The 20,653-nt window shown below is 39.0% G+C and overlaps 2 protein-coding genes across 4 annotated transcripts in view; one reads left to right on the forward strand and one right to left on the reverse strand.

Moving 5' to 3' along the window:
- The first annotated feature begins 319 nt into the window (after positions 1-319).
- On the forward strand, positions 320-9,296 carry dcaf7 (ddb1 and cul4 associated factor 7). 2 transcript variants are annotated; one of them, XM_079628534.1, is made up of 7 exons: positions 320-886; positions 1,256-1,414; positions 2,183-2,294; positions 6,024-6,142; positions 6,270-6,479; positions 6,569-6,686; positions 7,755-9,296. In XM_079628534.1, the coding sequence occupies exons 1-7, from the start codon at positions 749-751 to the stop codon at positions 7,925-7,927; spliced, it is 1,029 nt and encodes a 342-aa protein (XP_079484660.1). In that variant the 5' UTR covers positions 320-748; the 3' UTR covers positions 7,928-9,296. The 2 variants fall into 2 exon arrangements, with proteins under 2 accessions (XP_079484660.1, XP_079484659.1); XM_079628533.1 differs by having other exon boundaries at positions 394-886; positions 6,569-6,685; positions 7,751-8,998.
- Positions 9,297-9,676: 380 nt separating this feature from the next.
- kcnh6a (potassium voltage-gated channel, subfamily H (eag-related), member 6a) overlaps positions 9,677-20,653 on the reverse strand; it is a 36,784-nt gene continuing 25,807 nt past the window's right edge. The window contains exons 7-16 of one of the 2 annotated variants that reach the window (XM_079605421.1): positions 17,436-17,861; positions 15,929-16,346; positions 15,303-15,502; positions 14,940-15,192; positions 13,192-13,385; positions 12,991-13,087; positions 12,602-12,895; positions 11,639-11,822; positions 11,348-11,546; positions 9,677-11,017 (exon numbers count right to left, since the gene is read on the reverse strand). In XM_079605421.1, coding sequence (XP_079461547.1) covers positions 10,748-11,017; positions 11,348-11,546; positions 11,639-11,822; positions 12,602-12,895; positions 12,991-13,087; positions 13,192-13,385; positions 14,940-15,192; positions 15,303-15,502; positions 15,929-16,346; positions 17,436-17,861 — 2,535 coding nt within the window. In that variant the 3' untranslated portion in view covers positions 9,677-10,747. Of the gene's footprint in view, positions 11,018-11,347; positions 11,547-11,638; positions 11,823-12,601; positions 12,896-12,984; positions 13,088-13,191; positions 13,386-14,939; positions 15,193-15,302; positions 15,503-15,928; positions 16,347-17,435; positions 17,862-20,653 lie in introns of both variants that reach the window. The other variant, XM_079605420.1, reaches the window with a different exon arrangement.

Below are 20,653 nucleotides of genomic sequence, written 5' to 3' on the forward strand. Positions count from 1 at the left end.
CCGTTTGTACAATATTTAACTAGATTTATTTTATATCTTATGTTTAATCTTGGGCATCCATCATTGTTATTGACCATTGTTTTACTGTGTCTTGGTATGGAATCCTTTATTATTATTATTTTTTTTATATATATTTAGGATTTTAAATATTGTTATTTGTGTTTTTTCTTTTTTTGTGTGTGTTTTTTAAAACTATTTTAATCTATATCTTGAGCCACAGCCAGATTGCACACTTTGTTGCTTGTCAAGGCTAAAAGGGACCGCTGAAATTTCGGAAAAACCTGCCCTATAATATGATGTGCAAGTAAAATTGTCAACTAGCAACATAGGTCTATAAATAACCCCAACGCTCAGCCCCCATTTTCTACGAGGGACTTTTATTTTGAAACACGCATACCTCAGACCAAATGCGCCGTTGAGAGGTCGGGCCTATTTAGGGCTTTCTAAAGTTAGAATTAAAACCGTTGGGACACAGCAAAAACATGGACCTTTAGCTACACACAATCTTGAATATTGGATGGTAATCTGTGTGTTTGATTAAGTAGGTTTTGTGTCGTCGCAGTGAGAGCGCGGCTCTTCGTTTTCGCGGCCGTTGCGGAGGGAGATTGTTATGACATTCTCTTTGTCTCTCGCTGCACAAACCCGAGACTATATTTCTCGCTGAAAGAGCCTCTTTCGGCGATCTAGCTATTCGTAACGACCTAATTCTGAATACTGATTTTCGCCGACCTGACCAAGGGGTTGGAACATGTCGTTACACGGTAAACGAAAAGAGATCTACAAATACGAGGCGCCATGGACCGTCTATGCCATGAACTGGAGCGTCAGACCCGACAAGCGCTTTAGGCTGGCGCTCGGCAGCTTCGTCGAGGAATACAACAACAAGGTGAACCAAGAGATCCCAGATCGCTCTGCGTTATATCTCTACTTTGTTTTGTGTTCTTATGGCTACTGAAATCTTATCATGTAGAGAAGTGTACTTGAAAATGTATAATAACATGGTGTATGGCCGGGTGCAGATGAACGAGATTTGCCCAGTAACAGTGTTTGACATGGATGACATCCATAGAGCACAAACGTATTCCTTGAACATAACTCATAAGTGGTTTGCCTGATTGCTTTAAAATAACAAACCAAACTGTTATTTGTATCTTGTTTGAGAGTCATGATTTGACAGCTGTCAGAAACTCGTGCATCACGAATCCAGTAGATTCAATGTGATGTGGACATCAGCTGTTTGTTTTGTGATGTTCAGGTCCAGCTGGTGGGTCTTGAGGAGGAGAGCTCAGAGTTTGTATGCAGGAACACTTTCGATCATCCATACCCCACCACCAAGATCATGTGGATCCCCGACACCAAGGGCGTCTATCCAGACCTGCTGGCCACCAGTGGAGACTATCTGCGCATATGGAGGGTACGCCATGGGAACCATGCAGACACTCTTCTGTTACACATAATCAGACTTTAGTAATGATTGACTGCACTTCAAAACAACATCAGATGAAAATGCATGTCCCTGGTCTTACTGTGAACATTCATCAATGCACAACACATTGGAGTCCCACTTTATATTAAGTGGCTTTATCTACCATGTACTATCATTTAAATTAATATTTTACAAATTTTTTATATGTAATGCAAGTACCGGTAGTTAAAGATGCCTAATAAAAAGTGTGAACAAAAAAGTGTTTTAAAAATATTCCTCTGATACAACTTTCCTATTCCACTTACGTCACTTGTTCAATAGGCATATAGCTGTTTTTTGCTGAATATTGTTTCACTCTGAAATAATTCAAACTATTATATCAAATACAGAAGTTGCAAATTGCATCACACATTGACTTATATGACACTGAAATGTCTTATTATTTAAAGATTGATTATTGAATTTAAAGTAAACATGAAATGATGTTCACAGCCCATTTTACTTCGATGTTGTGGGGCTTTATTGGTCAGGCCTTGATTGAATCCATCTGTAATTGATTTCTTGGTGAAGTGTCTCATATTTCAAATAAATATGCACTGATGAATTGTTCACAATAAGACCAGGAATGTGTATTAAGAAAGTCAATTTTATTTTAATTTAACTTTCAGTGATCAAAGACTCTCTAGCTTTAATACTTTGAAGCAGAACTGTATAAACACAAACACTTAAATGAAGTGAACTGTATCTTGTTGTCAGGTGAATGACACGGAGACTCGTCTGGAGTGTCTCCTGAATAATAACAAGAACTCTGATTTCTGCGCACCTCTGACCTCTTTTGACTGGAATGAAGTGGACCCCAATCTTCTGGGTAAGAGAACATGTAGTCACAGCCTGTTTGTTTGGCTGTGCTGTGCTGTGATTAAATTGATTAAAAATAATTTCCGTTAATAAATGTTCTCTTGGTAATAGGGATGCATAGCGATTAATCGCAATGAATCGTTTGCAGAATAAAAGTTTTTGTTTACTCATATGTGTGTGTACTGTGTATAATAATTATGTATTTATAAATACACACACATGCATGTATATATTTTAAAAATATTTACATGTTTATATAATTTTTTTATATTTAAATATAATTTATATTATATATATAATTATAAATACTTAATATATAAATATATTTTCTTCTTAAAATTTAACATGCATGTTTGTATATTTATATATACATAATTATTATACACAGTACACACACATATATGATGTAAACAAAAACTTTTATTCTGCAAACGATTAATTGCGATTAATCGTTATGCATCCCTACTTGGTAACTGACTAAAATAAGTTTAGTTGAAGTACTAAAATTACTAAAACTAGAAGCTGAATAGAAGTAATAATTAAAGTTAATAGAAAGCTAATAAAAATGACGAAAGCATATACAATTACTATTAAAAGCTACCATAATAGTATATGGTAGGTTGCCAGGTTTTTCCCCACCCTCCCCATTACATGGCTCAGGACTCACACACACATGGACAATTTGCCATGTCCAGTCCACATAACCACGGGGAGAACATGCAAACTCCACACTAGGGCTGCGCAATATATCAAAATATCGCAAATTTACATATCGTGATATGCATATCACATCGGCTTGCAATAATTGGGGTCATGACCAAAAGACAAAGACACACTGCTATTGACTGAATAAGTTTTGTGGCTTTAATAAGAATCAGTGTACATTAATTCATACAGTGAAGATTGAGCAGCATTTTATTTGTACATTTGACTATTCAGTTTCTGTTGTTAAATAATCCTAATGTAGGCCTACCTAAAACCCTTAACCCCTTGGTTACACTGGTGTTAAAATTACACTTATTATGCTTGAGTAAAACACTGCTGTTCATTTTCAGAAGTTTACATTTACATTTATTCATTTAGCAGAAGCTTTTATCCAAAGTGACTTACAAATGAGAACAATAGAAGCAGTTAAAGCTGCAGCCCACAGTTTTTCCTCTTTGTCGCCATCTCTGTTCGAAATCTGCAAATGCAGTTATTTGCGGAATTATTAACTTTACGTGGGCTGTGCCTCGGCACTGCACAGCGCGGATGAATCCAATGTTTTGAGGAGACTGTTCGGCTGTCAATCACCGCACCGGTGTGGATACTGTCATTCAGAATCACTGATTATACTTTTTGGAAGTATGAGAGCAACATAAGAATTTTCACCGGAAAATGTCATCTGAACAAGTTAGTAACATCCACTTTTGTTCCGACCAACTAACTTAAGGGGGAAAAAGCATTGCAGTAAATCCCGCTGATCAAATCTAGCGATCGCTTATCATATCACGTCAAACCGTGCAAATGATACTTTGTTCTGAACATTTTTAATGTTTACAACATCAGCATTGCGTGACTACATTAATGCCCTTGCAATATTATCCTTGTTTTCGCGTGGGCCCGGTTGCGGTCTCTTTTTTTTCTGTAGCCACTCCGAAGTCCAAAGTCCTTTGCATTTTACAACGGGTGAATCTCCAGTTGTCACTGGTGGTTGTCGTTTGAACCTTTCTGGATTCGCCATCAAATTGCTAAGTTTAATTATATCAAGTGCTGTGAGAAAAGGATATAAACCTTCACCTTTAACATCCTCACATGCAATATAGCCTACTAGCCGAGACTCCTTTATGTGTACAGATGTGAGTGACGTAATGATGCAAAGACATGCTCAAATATCCTGCGGAAATCCACCAGTACCACTGGAATTAAAAACATTATTACAAGCTTACCGTTTTAAATAGAGCTAAGGCAAGCAGATAGTTTTGAACACTGGCTGGTTATGTACTTGCTCAAATTTATTTTGGATCATTTTTAACCCAGTTACGGACTGGAGCTTTAAACTAACAATAGGACAACAATATGCAAGTGCTATGACCCTTCCCAGTTTAATCTAACGCAATACGTGTATTTTTATTTTTTAAAGATAATCGATATAGAATAGAAGATAGTGTATTAATGGATCACGTGTTGCTGAAAAAGATGCGTCTTCAGCCGTTTCTTGAAAATGGCTACGGACTCAGCAGCTCTGTTGTAGGGATGCTTTCTTCTGACAAAAAGAATGTGGAAAAATGATGTTGGTTATATCATTTTAAATTGTAAGGGGTAACCGTTTAGGACCCAAGGACCAGATGTTTGAAAGAAGACCCAGAGTCAGAAAAGTTTTACTGAAGATAGTTTGCAGTTTCATCAGCTTCAAGACTCACACAGGAGTTCGTAGGCCGCCCCGCTTACAGTTACAAAGATCACAGCAGTTATACCATTTCCAAGGTCTAAGCTACGTCATTGCTTACTGGTTGAATGATTCTCATTGGCTAAGAAATAGATAAACATAGTAATTTTCCACAATAGACTGAAGCATATCTACATCGATTATGCAGCTGAGACTCGGACCCTGAAATTAGGCACGTCATGACCTTCCAGGTCACAGATTTGGGTTGCTGGGCGCCAGCATGTCCCGAACAACAACTCCGTCAATCACCAATAATGCCAGTGGTTCCTTAACCTGTAACCAAGAAGACTTACACAGACACACAGCTTTTCCAAAGTTGGATTTGGCCAGGCTATAAACTATAAACAGGAGAGTCCTCTCAAAACATCAAGATAATGCGTTCGTTCTCTCAAGGAGAGGTACACTTTAGTCTAACTGGAAAATAAGGCTTTAACAAAGATGGTCCCTTAAACTATTGGCTTTAATGACCCCTAAATGTTTTAACAAGTTGAAGGACTTCAAGTCCATATTTCATTTCTGGAAGCCGGGCTAAATAAGCAAGCACTGTAGATATCAAATACAGACATTAAGGAATACATGAAAAGAACAGTTCATTATCACACTGGTAACTTTTATAACAAAGTAAAATCTCCAGAGAAGTCATTCAACTCATCTGATATTTAGAAGGAAAAATATTGATTAATACCTTGATTATAATCACTCATTACATATACATTGAAGCAGCAGTGGATTCCAGTCCACCCTTTCAAAATATAATTGAAGTTTATTTTACACACTTTAAGCATTATCATAGCGAATATCGCAGAAAAGACTCTTGGCTCAGCCGGGTTTCGAACCGTGGATATTCTTGCTATGAGGCGACAGTATTACCCAACTGCCAAAAGTATATAAGTAAGGAATAATGTACAGCGAGGCGGTTGTTATAGCGAATACAACCCCGACAGGCTGATCGGGACCCCGACGCGAAGCGGAGGAAGCGCTTAATTCATGGCTACCTACCAAATAAATCAATATTTGACACAAAATATTTATTTAAAAAGGAGTTTATTGATTTAAAAACGATTGTATTGCTTCCGTTAAAGAACACTGTGTCCATGGCAACGCTCTGTTTTTCATGGTAACGGTGTGTTATCCTTATCAGCGGTCTGTTATCAAGAAATAATAGACCGCATTCTTCATTAGAATTTAACCAAGCCATGTAATAAATAATACTAATTAACACTGTTATTTGGGAGGGGAATTTTTTTATGTTTGCCTCTCAAACGATTATCAGGTTGTCATCATGTATGTGTGTGTTTTCCATTTTTTCAGGCACCTCTAGTATTGATACCACCTGCACGATCTGGGGTTTAGAGACAGGACAGGTTCTGGGAAGGGTCAACCTGGTGTCAGGCCATGTCAAAACACAGCTAATCGCTCACGACAAGGAGGTGAGTAAAAACTCGCCTTAGGACTTCAGATTCTCATCTTTTAACTGGCGGGCCATTTTCTATCACTATACTTTTGTGTACTTTGTTGCTGTCTTTGTGTAAATCAAGCATTTTTATTGGCTTTAAGGTGTATGACATCGCATTCAGCCGTGCGGGTGGCGGTCGGGATATGTTTGCGTCTGTGGGAGCCGACGGATCCGTGCGCATGTTTGATCTGCGGCACCTGGAGCACAGCACCATTATCTACGAGGACCCTCAACACCACCCGCTGCTGCGCCTGTGCTGGAACAAACAGGACCCCAACTACTTGGCCACTATGGCCATGGATGGCATGGAGGTCTGTCTTTTAGCCCATTTTACTTTATCAGTACATTTGTCCTCATCTTTACTCATGTCCCTCACTTTTTGCTGTTGTATTATTGTCAGGTGGTGATTCTGGACGTGCGTGTGCCATGCACGCCTGTGGCTCGGCTCAACAATCATCGTGCCTGTGTGAACGGTATCGCATGGGCGCCACACTCCTCCTGCCACATATGTACAGCAGGTTAGAAACCAGCCCGTTCACATACACGCATTCTACTGTGTGTGTGTGTGTGTGTAAATGCATGCATATATATATATATATATATATATATATATATAAATATAAATATAAAAATTGGGTCATTTAAAAAAAATAAAGTAATTAATGCGTTTATTCATTTATTCAAGAATGCATTCATTGGTCAAAAACATTTTTATTCATCAAAGGATGCTATTTGATATTTGATATTCAAATATCTGCTTCATAAAATATGAAGCAGCACAACTGTTTTCAACATTGATAATATTAATACATTTTTCATCCGCATCAAATCATATCACAATGATAAAATTACATTTTAAAATATGTTCAAATACAAAACAGTAATTTTGAATTGTAATGATATTTCACACTATTACTGTTTTAACTATATTTTTTATCAAATAAATGTCTTGGTAAGCATAAAAGACTTTCAAAAACACTAAAACGTCTTACAAAACCAGTTTTGAATGGTATAGTTTGTATGTGTAAACAATTTGCGAAAATAGTATTTACTATTTGGACCAAATAGCCTACATTGTTTACAAGTGTAAAGCCTTTTTTTCATACTTTGTAGTTCATGAATGGTCCGATAGGGAATGTGTCAGTTCTGCTATCCTTATTATTGATGTTTTTGTATCGTCAGTATAACGGCCTGATCACACCAAGAACGATATAATGTTAGTGTTCACACCAGCAGATGATATCGTTGTTTTATTCTAAGCATGCACTGCAGTTTTGTCAGCTGCAACTTTAAATGCTTGAGCTCTTTAAAGCAGGATGGATTCTGATTGGCTGTCAAAGTTTTTGTTGTTCATCAGCTTGGCTAAATTGCTCTGAAAGTGATTCCATCTATATCTTTTCTCTATGCCGTTATAGTTGTGGTGTGAACTCTGCTATTCTTTTATATTTAGAATGATTTTTATAACTAAATTGTTTTAGTTTTTGTCCTTGGTGTGAACAGCCATAAGACTGTAGCAGCCGTGACAGTGCTGTTTCATTATAAGTCTTCTTTACCTGGCCCCCCTTTTCTTTTAAATCCCACTGTAGCGGACGATCACCAGGCTTTGATTTGGGACATCCAGCAGATGCCGCGGGCCATCGAGGACCCCATCCTGGCCTACACGGCCGAGGGAGAGATCAACAACGTACAGTGGGCCTCCACTCAGCCCGACTGGATCGCCATTTGCTACAACAACTGTCTGGAGATCCTGAGGGTGTAGAGCCGAGGCTTAAAGTGCCCCTGTGCTTCCTGAGGGGGGCATTGCTGGAAAAGGGTCTTTAATAAAGCAGAGACTTATTTTCTAACGTTCCTGAGGTCTAGAGGTTTCAAGCGGGAAACGATGTGAACGGGCCAATGGGAACAACAGTCTGAACAATGTGTGTACAACTTTTGTCTGGAAGAATGAGACGGTGTGAATGAGTATCTGTGTTTCTGCACATTATATTGGTCTGTTTTCCTACCTGCTGTCCCAGAGTCCTCATTATGGGATCTTAAACACAACTGTAATTACTATGATTCTTGGCCATTTGTGTTGGGAGAGATACATGTTTATTCATTTTGACCGGTAAAAACTAGGATTGTAAAGATTTGCCAACATGGACATCCAAAACAACCCTTTTATTAAGATGTAATTACTTCAAAGATTGATACAGTTTTAAAGAGCCTCTGAACTTCAGATCCTGCTTTTCATTTCAGGAAGGTGCCATTTTTTTTTTTTAGCTTTGGAAACTTAAATACCGTAGTATGGGGATCAAATGCTTGACAAAACATTCATAATAGTTCTTCAGACACGCTCATAACTCACATAGCGGTTAGTTGCATTGTTGACGCCAGTGTTTGAGTGGAGGATATCTTGAGCAAAATGTTATTTCATTTAAAGTTGCATTACTGCTCACTAATTGTGAGAAAGCTCCTGTTATATTTTTCCCATGTTTTCAAAATAAGTCGGTCCCCTTTCAGCATGCTTGTGCTTGAAGTGAAATATGTACTGTATACATATATAAATATTATGTACAAGGTAGGACAAACGTGTCACTTTTCAAGAATCATTTTGCATTGCGAGTCATTTGGTCTGTTCATGTTATTCATTGTTCTGTTGTTATGCAAATATGATGTAGTAGTAACGCCAGTCTTTGGTCAAGACCGAAATCAAAAGTGAGTTTGCAAGGCTGTGTGGGATCTTCATCCTCACCTCACACTCTTAGATGGGAGTGCTTATATGTAAGTAGTTCTCTGTGTGTCCAGCCATAATGCTTTTCTATTAATAAACTCACTTAATAAACTCTTGTTCTTTCCTAAAGCTCACAGTGGTAATTCATCATGTAATGGCCAGACAACTAACATTTTGGTATGCTCAGTATATTGATTGTTGGTAGATGTTACAGATTAGTTTTATTTGGTTAGATATTTAATCATGCATGCTCATTTCTTCGATTTTATATTTTGATTTAATTTTCTTGGTAAAAATGTCTATCATCCAACGCTCAGTTTATAAATACTTGAATGTAATCTTTAGCAAAATATATAAATGAATATCCATTTTTCTTACTGTTCATTATAATGTTGTAATGCCTGAATTCACTTGTAGCATTTAAAAAACTTTTATATAGATAAAATAGTAAATGTGTGCTGGATATATACATAAATATTCTGTAATATTAGCCAGCTATATAACCGGTGTTATCTTTAAAACTAAAAAACATAAAAATTATATATATATATAAGTAGGCTAAAGTACTAAAATTTCTGAAACAAAAATAAAGCTAAATAAAAATATTGCAACAAAAAAATTATACAAAATTACTAAAACAGACTAAAAATAAAAATAGAAGCTAATTCACAATATTAATATATTGCATAAAGTACTAAACGCTGATTATAACTTGAAAATAATTATAAGCTTGACTATTTTAATATCAGTGCATCTCTAGTAAAAATGAAAATGAAGAAAAACAGACCAATGAAATTAAGGACAAAGAATATTGATAGCTTAAACCCAGTACAACATTAGTACTTCTTTATAAATAGCATTTAATCTAAAAAATATTAATAATAACAGTTGTGTGCTTTTGGAAACCTTCACAGTCCAACAAAGGTTTCTAGTAATTTTACATACATTCATCTGCTTACATTGCAGAGGTGAAATAAACTTTACTCAGATTTCATCTCAAAACGTGATTTACAAAAGCAGTCCTTCACTTTCCAATCAGAACATCAAGAATTTGTGAGAAAATTCTCAGAGACACATCGCAAGTCTAAACACATCCACACACAGTCACACCACCCGTCAGCAGTTAAAATAACCACTTCAGTGACAGAAATATCATTTCATAACCCTGAATTCATGCCCATTTGGTTACTGAATCCAAATATACAAAGGTTCATTTTGTGCCAGTCATAAGATGTAGAAATACAGTAGATTTGGGTTACACACACACACACACACATAATCGTTTCAAATTATAAAATCTATACATTGAAAAGAAAATCAAGCACGTTTGCAATATCAGTACACACCAGCAACTCATACTTTTAAAGCCCAGGTATATGTGTCATATTTGTGCCCTGGTTTCAGAGTGATGCTGCTGCCTCAGAGGATCTGCCTGGAAATAACAGCTGACACAAGAAGACAGGATGGAGTTTAGAATGTAACGACAAATCTCAAACCAGACAAAACATTTACAATTATTACATGATGGTGTCAAGTGATCATAATGTAGCATCTCTCTTTGACTCTTTGATCTTGTCTTTATTGCCAACTGTGCTTCTCTTCGTATTCGATAACAAAAAAGTTGAGAGGTGTTACCAAAATACTCTCGCATCAGAGGAAAAAAATCCTGCTCTTAATGAGAAGGGATATGAGACAAAACACCTCAGAGATTCAGAGAAATCTACTTTTCTCTACTGGACGCCCTTGTAACTAATGAGTAACATGAATGCATTTATTGCAGAAGTGCAATATTGAGCAGATTCAAAAAGGAAAACCATGAAAATGTGTTATATATGCGTCTTAGAACAGACAGTGGTCTGTTTTTGGCCTCTAGCTTCCAGGTAAGACTGGATTGGACATGTGCCTCTGGATTTCTGGTGATCCCTCCAGTGTGCTTGGATTCTCCAGACTGTCCGGGAGTGATGGGAAGCGCAGGCTTCTACACAGCAGTCCCGGGGGCTGTAGATGAGGCTCTTCTGTGGGCACAGCCAGCTCTGTCTCTGGGGACATGGACATGGTGTCATTGGAGGCAACTGTCAGGTGGATCCCACTGGACAAAGAGTCTGGAGACTTCTCTTTGAAGCTGTCCAAGTCAGGGCTCTGTGTAATGTGGAAAACAGGTTAGGTTTAATAGAGTCGAGCAACATGCTCACTACAATGATTAAAGAGCTAACAACAGAGATCAGTCTCGCTACAGTCGCTATATTACCAAAGTCTGAAAGAGGATTGTCATACTTGGGGGTCATCAAAAACCTTTTTTGAGACAGGGCTACATCTCAATGTTTATATGAGTGCTTCATTTTCTCCTCCTTTTACTGTTTGCTCCAGTGCTATACGGATTCATTGCTGTACGGTTTTATTGATTTATCGATGTAATATGCGATTTACAAACCCACGTGTAAATATCACACCCTCCCTCTCTCAACCAACCTTGCCAGGCGATGTACTGTCAGTGATCTGTAAAGAGGGCATAGTGGTGTGCGTTGCTGTAGTGTAGAGGCTGGTGGGGTGAGCGGGGTGGGCCAGCGGTTCTGGGGAAACTGCGCTGTAGGCGGGGGGTACAGGTGCCATCTGCCTCTGCAGCAACTGCAGGATCACATTTATATCCGCAGTCATCCTGGTCTCCAGTCTTTAGAGAGAGAGAGTGAGAGAGAGAGAGAGGTTGGAAGGCAAATCCAGACTTTGCATTTAAAGCTAGTTTTTTTTCTCTGGATGTCGCACCTGTTGAGTTGCGACTGCAGCAGCTCCAGGCGAGCTTGCAGTTGGTTTGGTCTGTCCTCAACACAGGGGCTGTGATGATGGTAGCAGGCCTGCACTGCAGAGGAATGTCTCTGACTCTCAGAGTACTGACTGGCCCTGCGCTCGGGCAAATAGCCGTATAACCCCGACACATTCAAAGGAGCTGCTGTATGGATGAAGAATGACAGAATAATGGACAAGATAAAGACAGAGGAGACAAAAATGATTAGAAAATGTCACAAATTTGCAGATGAAAAAAATAAACAATAGCTAAATACCAATTTGCATACTTCTACCAAGTACAACACGTACATACTGCACTGGCTATGGTAAAGGTGACATGAACATTGTTCTAGATGTTCTAGATCGTATCCATGCATATTGATGATTCCCTTTTTAACATTTCTTGACCTGATAGTTTTTAATAAAAAATTCCCCAAAAAGATTTTTCTCATAAATGAATAGTACTTTCAAAAATATTTTAAAATAATGTTATATCAGTAGCCTAATAAGAGTAAAATCTGTTTTATTTTATTTGCTTCATAGGATCACATGATCAGATGAATTCCACCTGCTCTACATGATTTAAGCTGGATTCGAAACTCGGTGCAACACAGGCTCAATAGAGGCTCGTTGCCTCTACCTAACTTTTTACGCAATTTACATTATTTTCATTCGCAATAGAGCTTTAGCCTTTTAGTGGCACTCACCAGACATTTTATTTCCGAACTACTGTGCATGAACATGCATGAACAAGCTTAATAAAATGTTGGCACTTTTATCCGTTCTGGAGAATACTTACTGGAAATTTCACTTTGAAACTGCCGCAAAATGTACAAGAAGCAATGTAATAACCAAAATGTCACCACAGGCACATATTTTTCATGACCCGGGGTTGAAATTATGTTCAGTGTGCTGTGATTCAAGAAGCACCAATCCTTCTACCTGTGTACGGATGTGCCCCTCCCAGTGTTCCTCCCGTGGCAGAAGCTGTGCTGTTGCCCGGGGGCAGTAGGCTGACTGCAGAATGGGAGTATTCCTGCATCTCTGTCCCTGGTGAGTACATCTCCCCTCGGTCGGACACCAGGGGCTTCATGTCCTCCTCACTGGACAGGGAAGCAGCACTGGTATTGCTGCATAACTCATCCCAGTGCGAGAGCGGTATTGCCCCCCGATGGTTCCCCACAGGGGAACAGGACTGGACTGGGTACGTGTCCATTCCATCTCGGTCCATCCCATCTGGGTGATGTAAGAGAGAAGAGAAAGATCAAAATAGTATAGTCCTGCAGCAAAATCATTTTTGTGGCCCTCGTAGACTAGATAGGCACCATTACCAGGCCGATTTCGCTGTAGGGGGTTCCTCCGATGTCTGGGCCGACGGTACCCACAGTCTGAGTCCTCGCTTGGGGTTTGATGCATGATTCTGTCTGCCTGATACACACAAGCTTCAGTAACTCACATAATTACAGAACACGTACAGAAACATGAAAAAAGACTTGCTATCATCCAATGTATTGTGTGTTTGAGTGGCTTACATCTCGAAGGTTGAATGTGATTTCCAGGTTGCTCCAGAAGTTGTCTAAGAAATCGGGGTACATGTCCAACACTTCCAGCAGGTCGTCTCTCAGGATCTTGTGCAGGTCACAGTACGTCAGAGCCCTCACGTCCGCATTTGATTTCCCTGGCCTGGCGTATAGACTGATGGGCTCCCCAAAAATATCATTCTTACCTACAGTGAAAACAGGACGAGAGGCAGGAGGATGGAATAATTAGAAGAGAATAGAAATAGAGAAAGAAGAACAATCACAGTTGGGTGCCAAATACTGTATGTGTCACATCCACCAGCTGGAGTGCCCTTGATCTCCACCAGAGGGCACTCCTCCCTAGTCCATTGGCACCACTTCATGGACTACATTTCCCAGAAATCACTGCCCGGTCTCATCATCCCTGATTGTTCTCAGCTGTTTCACATTGTCGGTCCCAGCCTTTATGAGCCTGGTTCATTCAGGGTACGTTTACACGACAATGATGTGCTAAAAACAAAAACTTTTTTTTTCTTTGTACAGATGAACGCTTTATCAAAACGATCCCGGTTCACACAAATCTGTGAAAATCCTGTATATATGTATGCCGGACAAGTAGTTGGCGATGTCACTTTGTAAATAAAGACTACGCACACATACGCATTTTTCTCACAAACGCACAAGCCTATAGACACAAATGACATAATCTATCTTTTTTTTTTGTCCAATTTTCTTTCTAAGGATGCTAATCTTGATAATACTATATTATTACTTTGAATGGTTCTGGCTTTGTGAAGATGAAAATTACCCAGAAGACACTGTAATCCCAATTTTAGAATGTTCTCCTCCCTTTTTACTTCCTTTAATAAAATGCCACAAATGCTTCGAAAACATTGATTATCCATAAATAATCTTTAATTTTTCACGATGACAAAATGTTATACTGTGTTGATTTGTGTAATTCTATTAAACCACTTGTGATGAATCATGATGTCTGTATGCCCCCCTTATTTCTTACTGTTAATATGTGTATTCTTTCATTTGCAACAAAAAAAGCCTATAGACTAAACACGTACTACGCATGTGCATGACATCACTGTTTTCACAGATTTGAGTTTTTGTAGTTTACACGGAGGTGATAAGGGTGTCATTAAAAAATGAACGGCCAAAACGTATAAAAAGTCTTCCGTTTTTAGTTAAAAGCGGTGTCGTGTAAACAGCCCCTAAGTCACTCTTGGCTAAGTCTTGTTTGTGTCTACAGAATTTCCGACCACTCTGTCTTTCGTTTTTCATGTTTATGGTTTTACTTTCTGCCTGGTTTCTTGATTCTCCCTGTTTGCTTGTGTTTCTGAGCCCTGTTAATGTTTGGACCACTTAGCCTCTGCTTTTTACCTTTTGCCTGTTTATTGGATTACGTCTTTAGATTGCCCTTTAGTAAAATACTACATTTCGAATCCTCAACCTTGTGGATCCTCAACCTATTGAATGTTGGGACCCTACACTGACTGCTGACACAATATAATTGTAATAGTATTTCACAATAATAGTGTTTTACTGTATTTATGATCAAATAAATGCAGTTTGGTGAGCATAAGATACTTCTTTAAAACAAAATACATAAAAATGAGCAAATAAGGTCCAGTTATAAATGTGAAGTTTACTAAAGTTGTTAAGGCAGTAATTAAACTTGATTTTTTTTTAAGCTGAAGTGAGTTCAAATGAATGGAGAATGAAGCAAAAGATAAAGACATAATTCCAACCTAAAATGGCCACCACCACATCCTCTCTGAGGATCTCTATGGAGCCACGGGAGATGAAATATAGTGCGGTCAACACGTCTCCACTGTGCACCAGAGTGTCTCCAGGTGGGGCATGGGTGGTCTTAAAACGCATGGCCAGAGCGCGCAGACAACCCTTGCTCGCCCCCTGGAATGCCTTACAGTTCTGCAGCAGACTGCGGTTCAGATGCAGACAGATGTCAGCTTGCAGACACTCCGGAAAACCCTTTAACACCTGGGAGAAAAGCAATATTAAAGAAATTTCACATTTTTATAAAAAAAAAAAAATATTTTATGTACTGTAATGCTGCATGTTGAATTGCAGGGTATGTGGGTTTAACTCACAGCGTTCATGTCGATGCCGTTAGTATAGGACCAGGCGTGCTGGAAATACTCTTCCAGTCGTTGCCGAAGGCCTCCTGGGATCTGATGGAACCTGATGAACTCTTTCACTCGTAGCATCTGAGTGTGGTAGCGAGCTGTGCCTGAATACAACCTCTGAATTATAGCAGACACATTGCCAAAGATACTGGCATACATCAGGGCTGGAAAGGAAGAAGATCAAAGACTATCATCAGCAAAGAGAATGGTACAAACAATATTTTTTTAGATTTATTTATATTATATACACACTACCGTTTAAAGTTTAGGGTCATTTTTGAAAGAAGTTTCTTATGCTCACCAAGGCTGCATTTATTTTGATCAAAATACAGTAAAAACATTTCTAATTATTATCAATGTTGAAAACAGTTGTGCTGCTTAATATTTTTGTGGAAACCGTTATTCATTTATTTCAGGATTCTTTGATGAATGATTTTTTAAAAATCGAATTAATGTGTATTTGCTGAATAAAAGTACCGGTATACATTTCTTTTTAAAAAAATATTACTGACCACAAACTTTTAAATGGTAGTTTATAATAATGTTTAAGATTTGAAGACATGTCTAATATAGATAATGAGTGCACTTACAGCCAATGAGCATGACACAAATGGAGAAAATCTTCTCAGGGTTGGTGTTCGGAGAGACGTTTCCGAATCCCACACTGGTCAAACTACTGAAAGTGAAGTACAGTGCAGTTACATATTTATCCTTGATGGAGGGGCCGGAGAAGGAGTCACTGTCATTGTAGCGCTTGCCAATCTGGTCGGCCAGGTTGTCCAGCCAGCCGATCTTCATGCCTCCGATACGGGCAGAGCTGGTGCGCTCCACATTGCCAATGGCGTACCAGATGCATGCCAGCCAGTGGGCGATGAGGGCGAAGGTGCACATGAGGAGGAAGAGAACTGCTGCGCCGTACTCAGAGTAACGGTCCAGTTTCCTCGCTACTCGCACCAATCTCAGCAGCCGTGCAGTCTTTAGAAGGCCAATCAGAGTGGTGGTTTGAGGCTAGAAAGGAGGAGTTTGAGAGGATTAGTTTGTATTTCATAACTATCACTCTTATTTTTCATGTGTCTGCATGGTTGAGGTGGAATGGTATTTATGACCTCCTTTCTTCTATGGCACACATACAGTAAGTGGAATCTCTGAAGAAGTCCTAGCCACTTCTGTACATGTAATGAAAGGACTTGAGCCGTCACGTTTTCAAAAAGCACCGTAAGACTATCAAAGACTCTTCTGATTTGATTGGATAACTTTATGTGAGGAACAAATCACTATTCACAAATAACATTTTCTCCACCGAACTGTGAACTGCAGTGTTTTGCAGTCAGTGATTTGAACAAGTCATTCAGGCCAGTTTTATGAACTGGATCAAACGATTAATTGAAAAAGATCTGACTCTGATTCATGATACATTCAATGATTCATTCACATATTAGACATTACTACTACTCTCATGAACTCTTGACTAGGGCTGATATCAGAATTTGAGAGACCTACATTTTGGTCTGTTCCTCATACAAATCTAGTCAAAAGTAGTCTTTTAATTAAGGGGGTGATGCAATAATGAACTAATATCCCTTTGTGAGCTGCTAAGCACTTAAAAGATCGTCATTTTCAAGAACAATGAAGTCGGTGTGAGTTTAAACATAAATCTAAAAATGCATAAATGCTGCCAGTGTGAATCCATACTTACATAAAAAATTTATCACTATAATCAGACTCTGGTTTTCATGAGCAAAAATGGCAGATTTCAAATGAAATACTTCTGGAAACCGTTACTGAAAGAAGTAAGCAATAAGTATGAATTATTAACATATGAACATATGAATTATTAAAATGGCTGCTGTTTCATCATTCTGTGAATGTGACCTTCTTCAATATGGCAGAATCTACATGCGAATAAATCCTTCAGCATTCCAGACACAATCAACATTATTACACTGCGATCAATATTTTAGAGGATTCATTGACTAGGTTGAGTGGTTCTTCTAAAGGTAGAATGCTTAACAATTGTACGTTCTGTTCTAGCTGTACATCTGAAATATCATATACATATATTCCTGTACCACCTAGTTAGCACATCACAATCCTCACCTCATCTGAACCTGATCTGAAAATGAGCAGGTCGAAGGGAACCGCAGCCACAATGTCTATGAGGAACCATCCCTTGAAGTAATGCTGAGCGATGCGAACGGGATTGCTGACAACCTCGTCGTTGTGATTGACATAAGTGGTCCTGAAATTGATGAGGATGTCGATAATGAACATGACATCCACCACCAGGTCCACTACGTTGAGGGGGTTGCAGGTGTAGCCGCAGGTGCGCCTCCTCTCGTCCTCCTGCTCGTTGAGGAGAAAGGCAGCGGAGTAGGGCGTGAAGACGGCCGTGTAGAGCACCAAGAGTAGGATGATCCAGTCCCATACTGCTTTGAACGGGCTGTAGTGGAGGATTGTCCACTTGTGGATGCGTGGAGCTTGAAGCTTGTACTCGGGAAGCACATCTGCACCGAGCGACAGTACCTGGGAAGAAAAGGAGAGATCTTCAGAGGGTGTCATGGGGTATCTTTCATTGAAATTCCATTGATGCAAAGGTTAGCATCGCTGGCAGATTTCATAACTACAACATTCATAACTACTTTTTGTTAATTGAAATAAAATAAAGGTAACACTTTACAATAATGGCGCTTTTCCATTACCAGTACCAGCTCGACTCGACTCAGCTTGCCTCAGCTCGTCTCGGCTCGGCTCGCGTTTCGCTCCGTTTTCCATTGCATATAACGTTAGTACTTCCACAATAGTACCTGGTCGTCATAGCGACGCGACACACACCCGCTACCCACACACACAGGACAATGGAGGAAATTGAGTGTATGCTGTTTTACATAGTATTAGTAATGGGTATATCACGCAATCTCTGGCAAAACTATTTAAAAATGCCGGGGTTATTCAGGATACTCCGTCTGGCGCGTGCAATGATGACGCAGTGAATAGTGACGATTCTCGCTGACCAATCAGCAGTCTGCCGTGTGGCACGTCATGTTTTAGTATCGCCTCAGCTCGCCTTGGCTTGCTCAGAACCTCGCCGGAGGTGATACGAAAAAAAGTACCTGGAAGCAGGTACTGGTACAACTTTTACACAGTGGAAAACCAAACAGAGGCGAGTCGAGTCGAGGCAAGCTGGTACTGTGCAGTGGAAAAGCGCCATAAGTTTCATTAGTTTACATTAGTTACCGTCCATTTCACTACTGTTCTAAAACAGTCTTGTTCTAGTCGTGCCCAGTTTGCATGCCTTGTCTGTTTATTTAATTTTGTTTTTTTCTCCTCTGATTTTTCCAGTCCCTGTACTCAGTGCAGTTTCGGCTCGCTCACCTGGTTTCAATTGTCTGCTCTTGTTTTGGACTATTGCCTTGGCTCTACCCTGGGGCTGTGGCTCTGCCTCTGGTTTTGACCCCTGCAGGGCCCGTTTCTCCATCTCGTCTCTCCCTTGGGATTGTTACCTTGCTAAACTGACTTCTGGCTTTTCTACTTGTCCCATGGTTTTCGCCTCTGCCCCGGCCTTTGCTCGGTGGCTCGACTGCAAATTATATTTGCGTTTTGTTTTTTCTTTGCATTTTGGACAATAAATTGAGTGAACTGCTAATCTGCTCTTGGGCCTTTTTTCATCCGAACACCCCTAACAGTTAATTAATACAGTAATTAATGAACCTTATTGTAAAGTGTTACCAAAATAAAATGTAAATATTAGTTGAAAATTAGAATAAACTGAAATAGGTTGAATCACTAAAATGATGAACTTAAAATAAAATAGCAATAAAAACGAATGAAAATAAAAGCATTAATTAGCATAACAAAATTGTCTGCGTCGATAGCCTCGTGGGCAAGTGTGCCGTTGTGCTCCGGGCGACCCGAGTTTGAGTCGCGGCTTGTGGACCTTTTCTGATCCCGTCCCCCCTCTCTCTCTCCCACCTCACTTCCTGTCTAGCTACTGTCCTGTCCTAATAAAAGGCAAAAATGCCAAAAATAAATCTTTACAAATATATATATATATATATATAAAATTAAAACAAAAGCTCATTGAAAATATTAATAAAAAATATAATAGCATATACATAATACCTACTAAAATAAACTATCTAAAATTAGCTATGTATTCAGACACAAGGCAATATATGAATTGAATATATTTCCTTAATTATAGGAATGCATATATAGCTAATGCAATTATTCAAACAAACATGCCTCCTACAAGTTGAAGTCTATGAGTGTCAGTGTAAAATGTCAGAATATACCTCAATAGAAATCCCCCCCCCCCCATCCCCACACACACACACACACACGAGGAGATACAATGGACACTGGATGATATCTTGTTCAAAGGCATTTAGAAAAAAAAACATTTCACTCAATGCTTTGAACTGTATTGTCAGATCTAATTTTAACCCAGAGCACGAAACTGCAGACATCTGCTCATCTTTCATACTTTGTTCTTCAAGATATAAGCCTCCTCTTCCTCTTGACATGTGCCATTATTAAAAGGAAAAGCAGCAGCCATGTCCTACAGACAAGAACACGTTTTAAAGGGCACGGACTGAAGAAACGCGCCACAGGGGGTCTGTCTCTGAGCCGAGTGTATGTTAATCGACCACACTGCTTGAAGTGGTGTAAATGTAATGGTATAGGAGAAATTACAGAGAAATAAACAGGAAAAAGAACCAAACCTTGAGGAGTCTGTCAGTACTTATTCTCCATATTCTTCTCATGATGTTCCAAGTCTGCTTTGTTACACTTTGTGTGAGGAACAGAGCCATTTTAAATCAAACACGGCAACATGACGCCTATAGGCCTTATTCAGAGCATAGAGACAGGTATGAAAGCAAGGCTGTGAGAGTGTTTTCAATCTGTAAAAAGCTCCTAGATCACTTATAATTTTCCACAGCTCATGTTGCCTGGAGTTTTTTGTCTACTAAAATTTCTTGAAAAGATATTTTTGCAGTGTTTCGTAAGCAGAACAATACAATAACATTAAATAACAGTACAACCCTCTGTAGAGATGTATGTCTATCCTTCACAGCCTTGCTTTCATTCCCATTAAAAATCAAAGATTGCCCTGCCGTGTATAAGGTCTATGGCACAGGTTTGACGTCATGACTTGTGTCGAAAAGACACTTAAAAACCAATGACGTTTGAAGTTATTGACATCCAACCTTCACTAATCACAGTCAACTATTTCCCACTCTCTCGGACATTAATAGCTAAGGTTTGTATTGTGTTACTGAGAGGCTTTGCTATGTGGTCAGGATCAGTTCATCCAT

Source organism: Phoxinus phoxinus (genome assembly GCF_949152265.1).
Source record: "Phoxinus phoxinus genome assembly, chromosome: 1".
Taxonomy (NCBI): domain Eukaryota; kingdom Metazoa; phylum Chordata; class Actinopteri; order Cypriniformes; family Leuciscidae; genus Phoxinus; species Phoxinus phoxinus.

What these genes read in the sequence shown, in the direction of transcription:
- dcaf7 (XM_079628533.1), top strand. Translation starts at nt 749, where the DNA reads ATGTCGTTACACGGTAAACGAAAAGAGATCTACAAATACGAGGCGCCA. An exon ending in TCGAGGAATACAACAACAAG is followed by an intron (nt 887 to 1,255) that starts GTGAACCAAGAG and finishes TGTGATGTTCAG; the next exon opens with GTCCAGCTGGTGGGTCTTGA. An exon ending in TAATCGCTCACGACAAGGAG is followed by an intron (nt 6,143 to 6,269) that starts GTGAGTAAAAAC and finishes ATTGGCTTTAAG; the next exon opens with GTGTATGACATCGCATTCAG.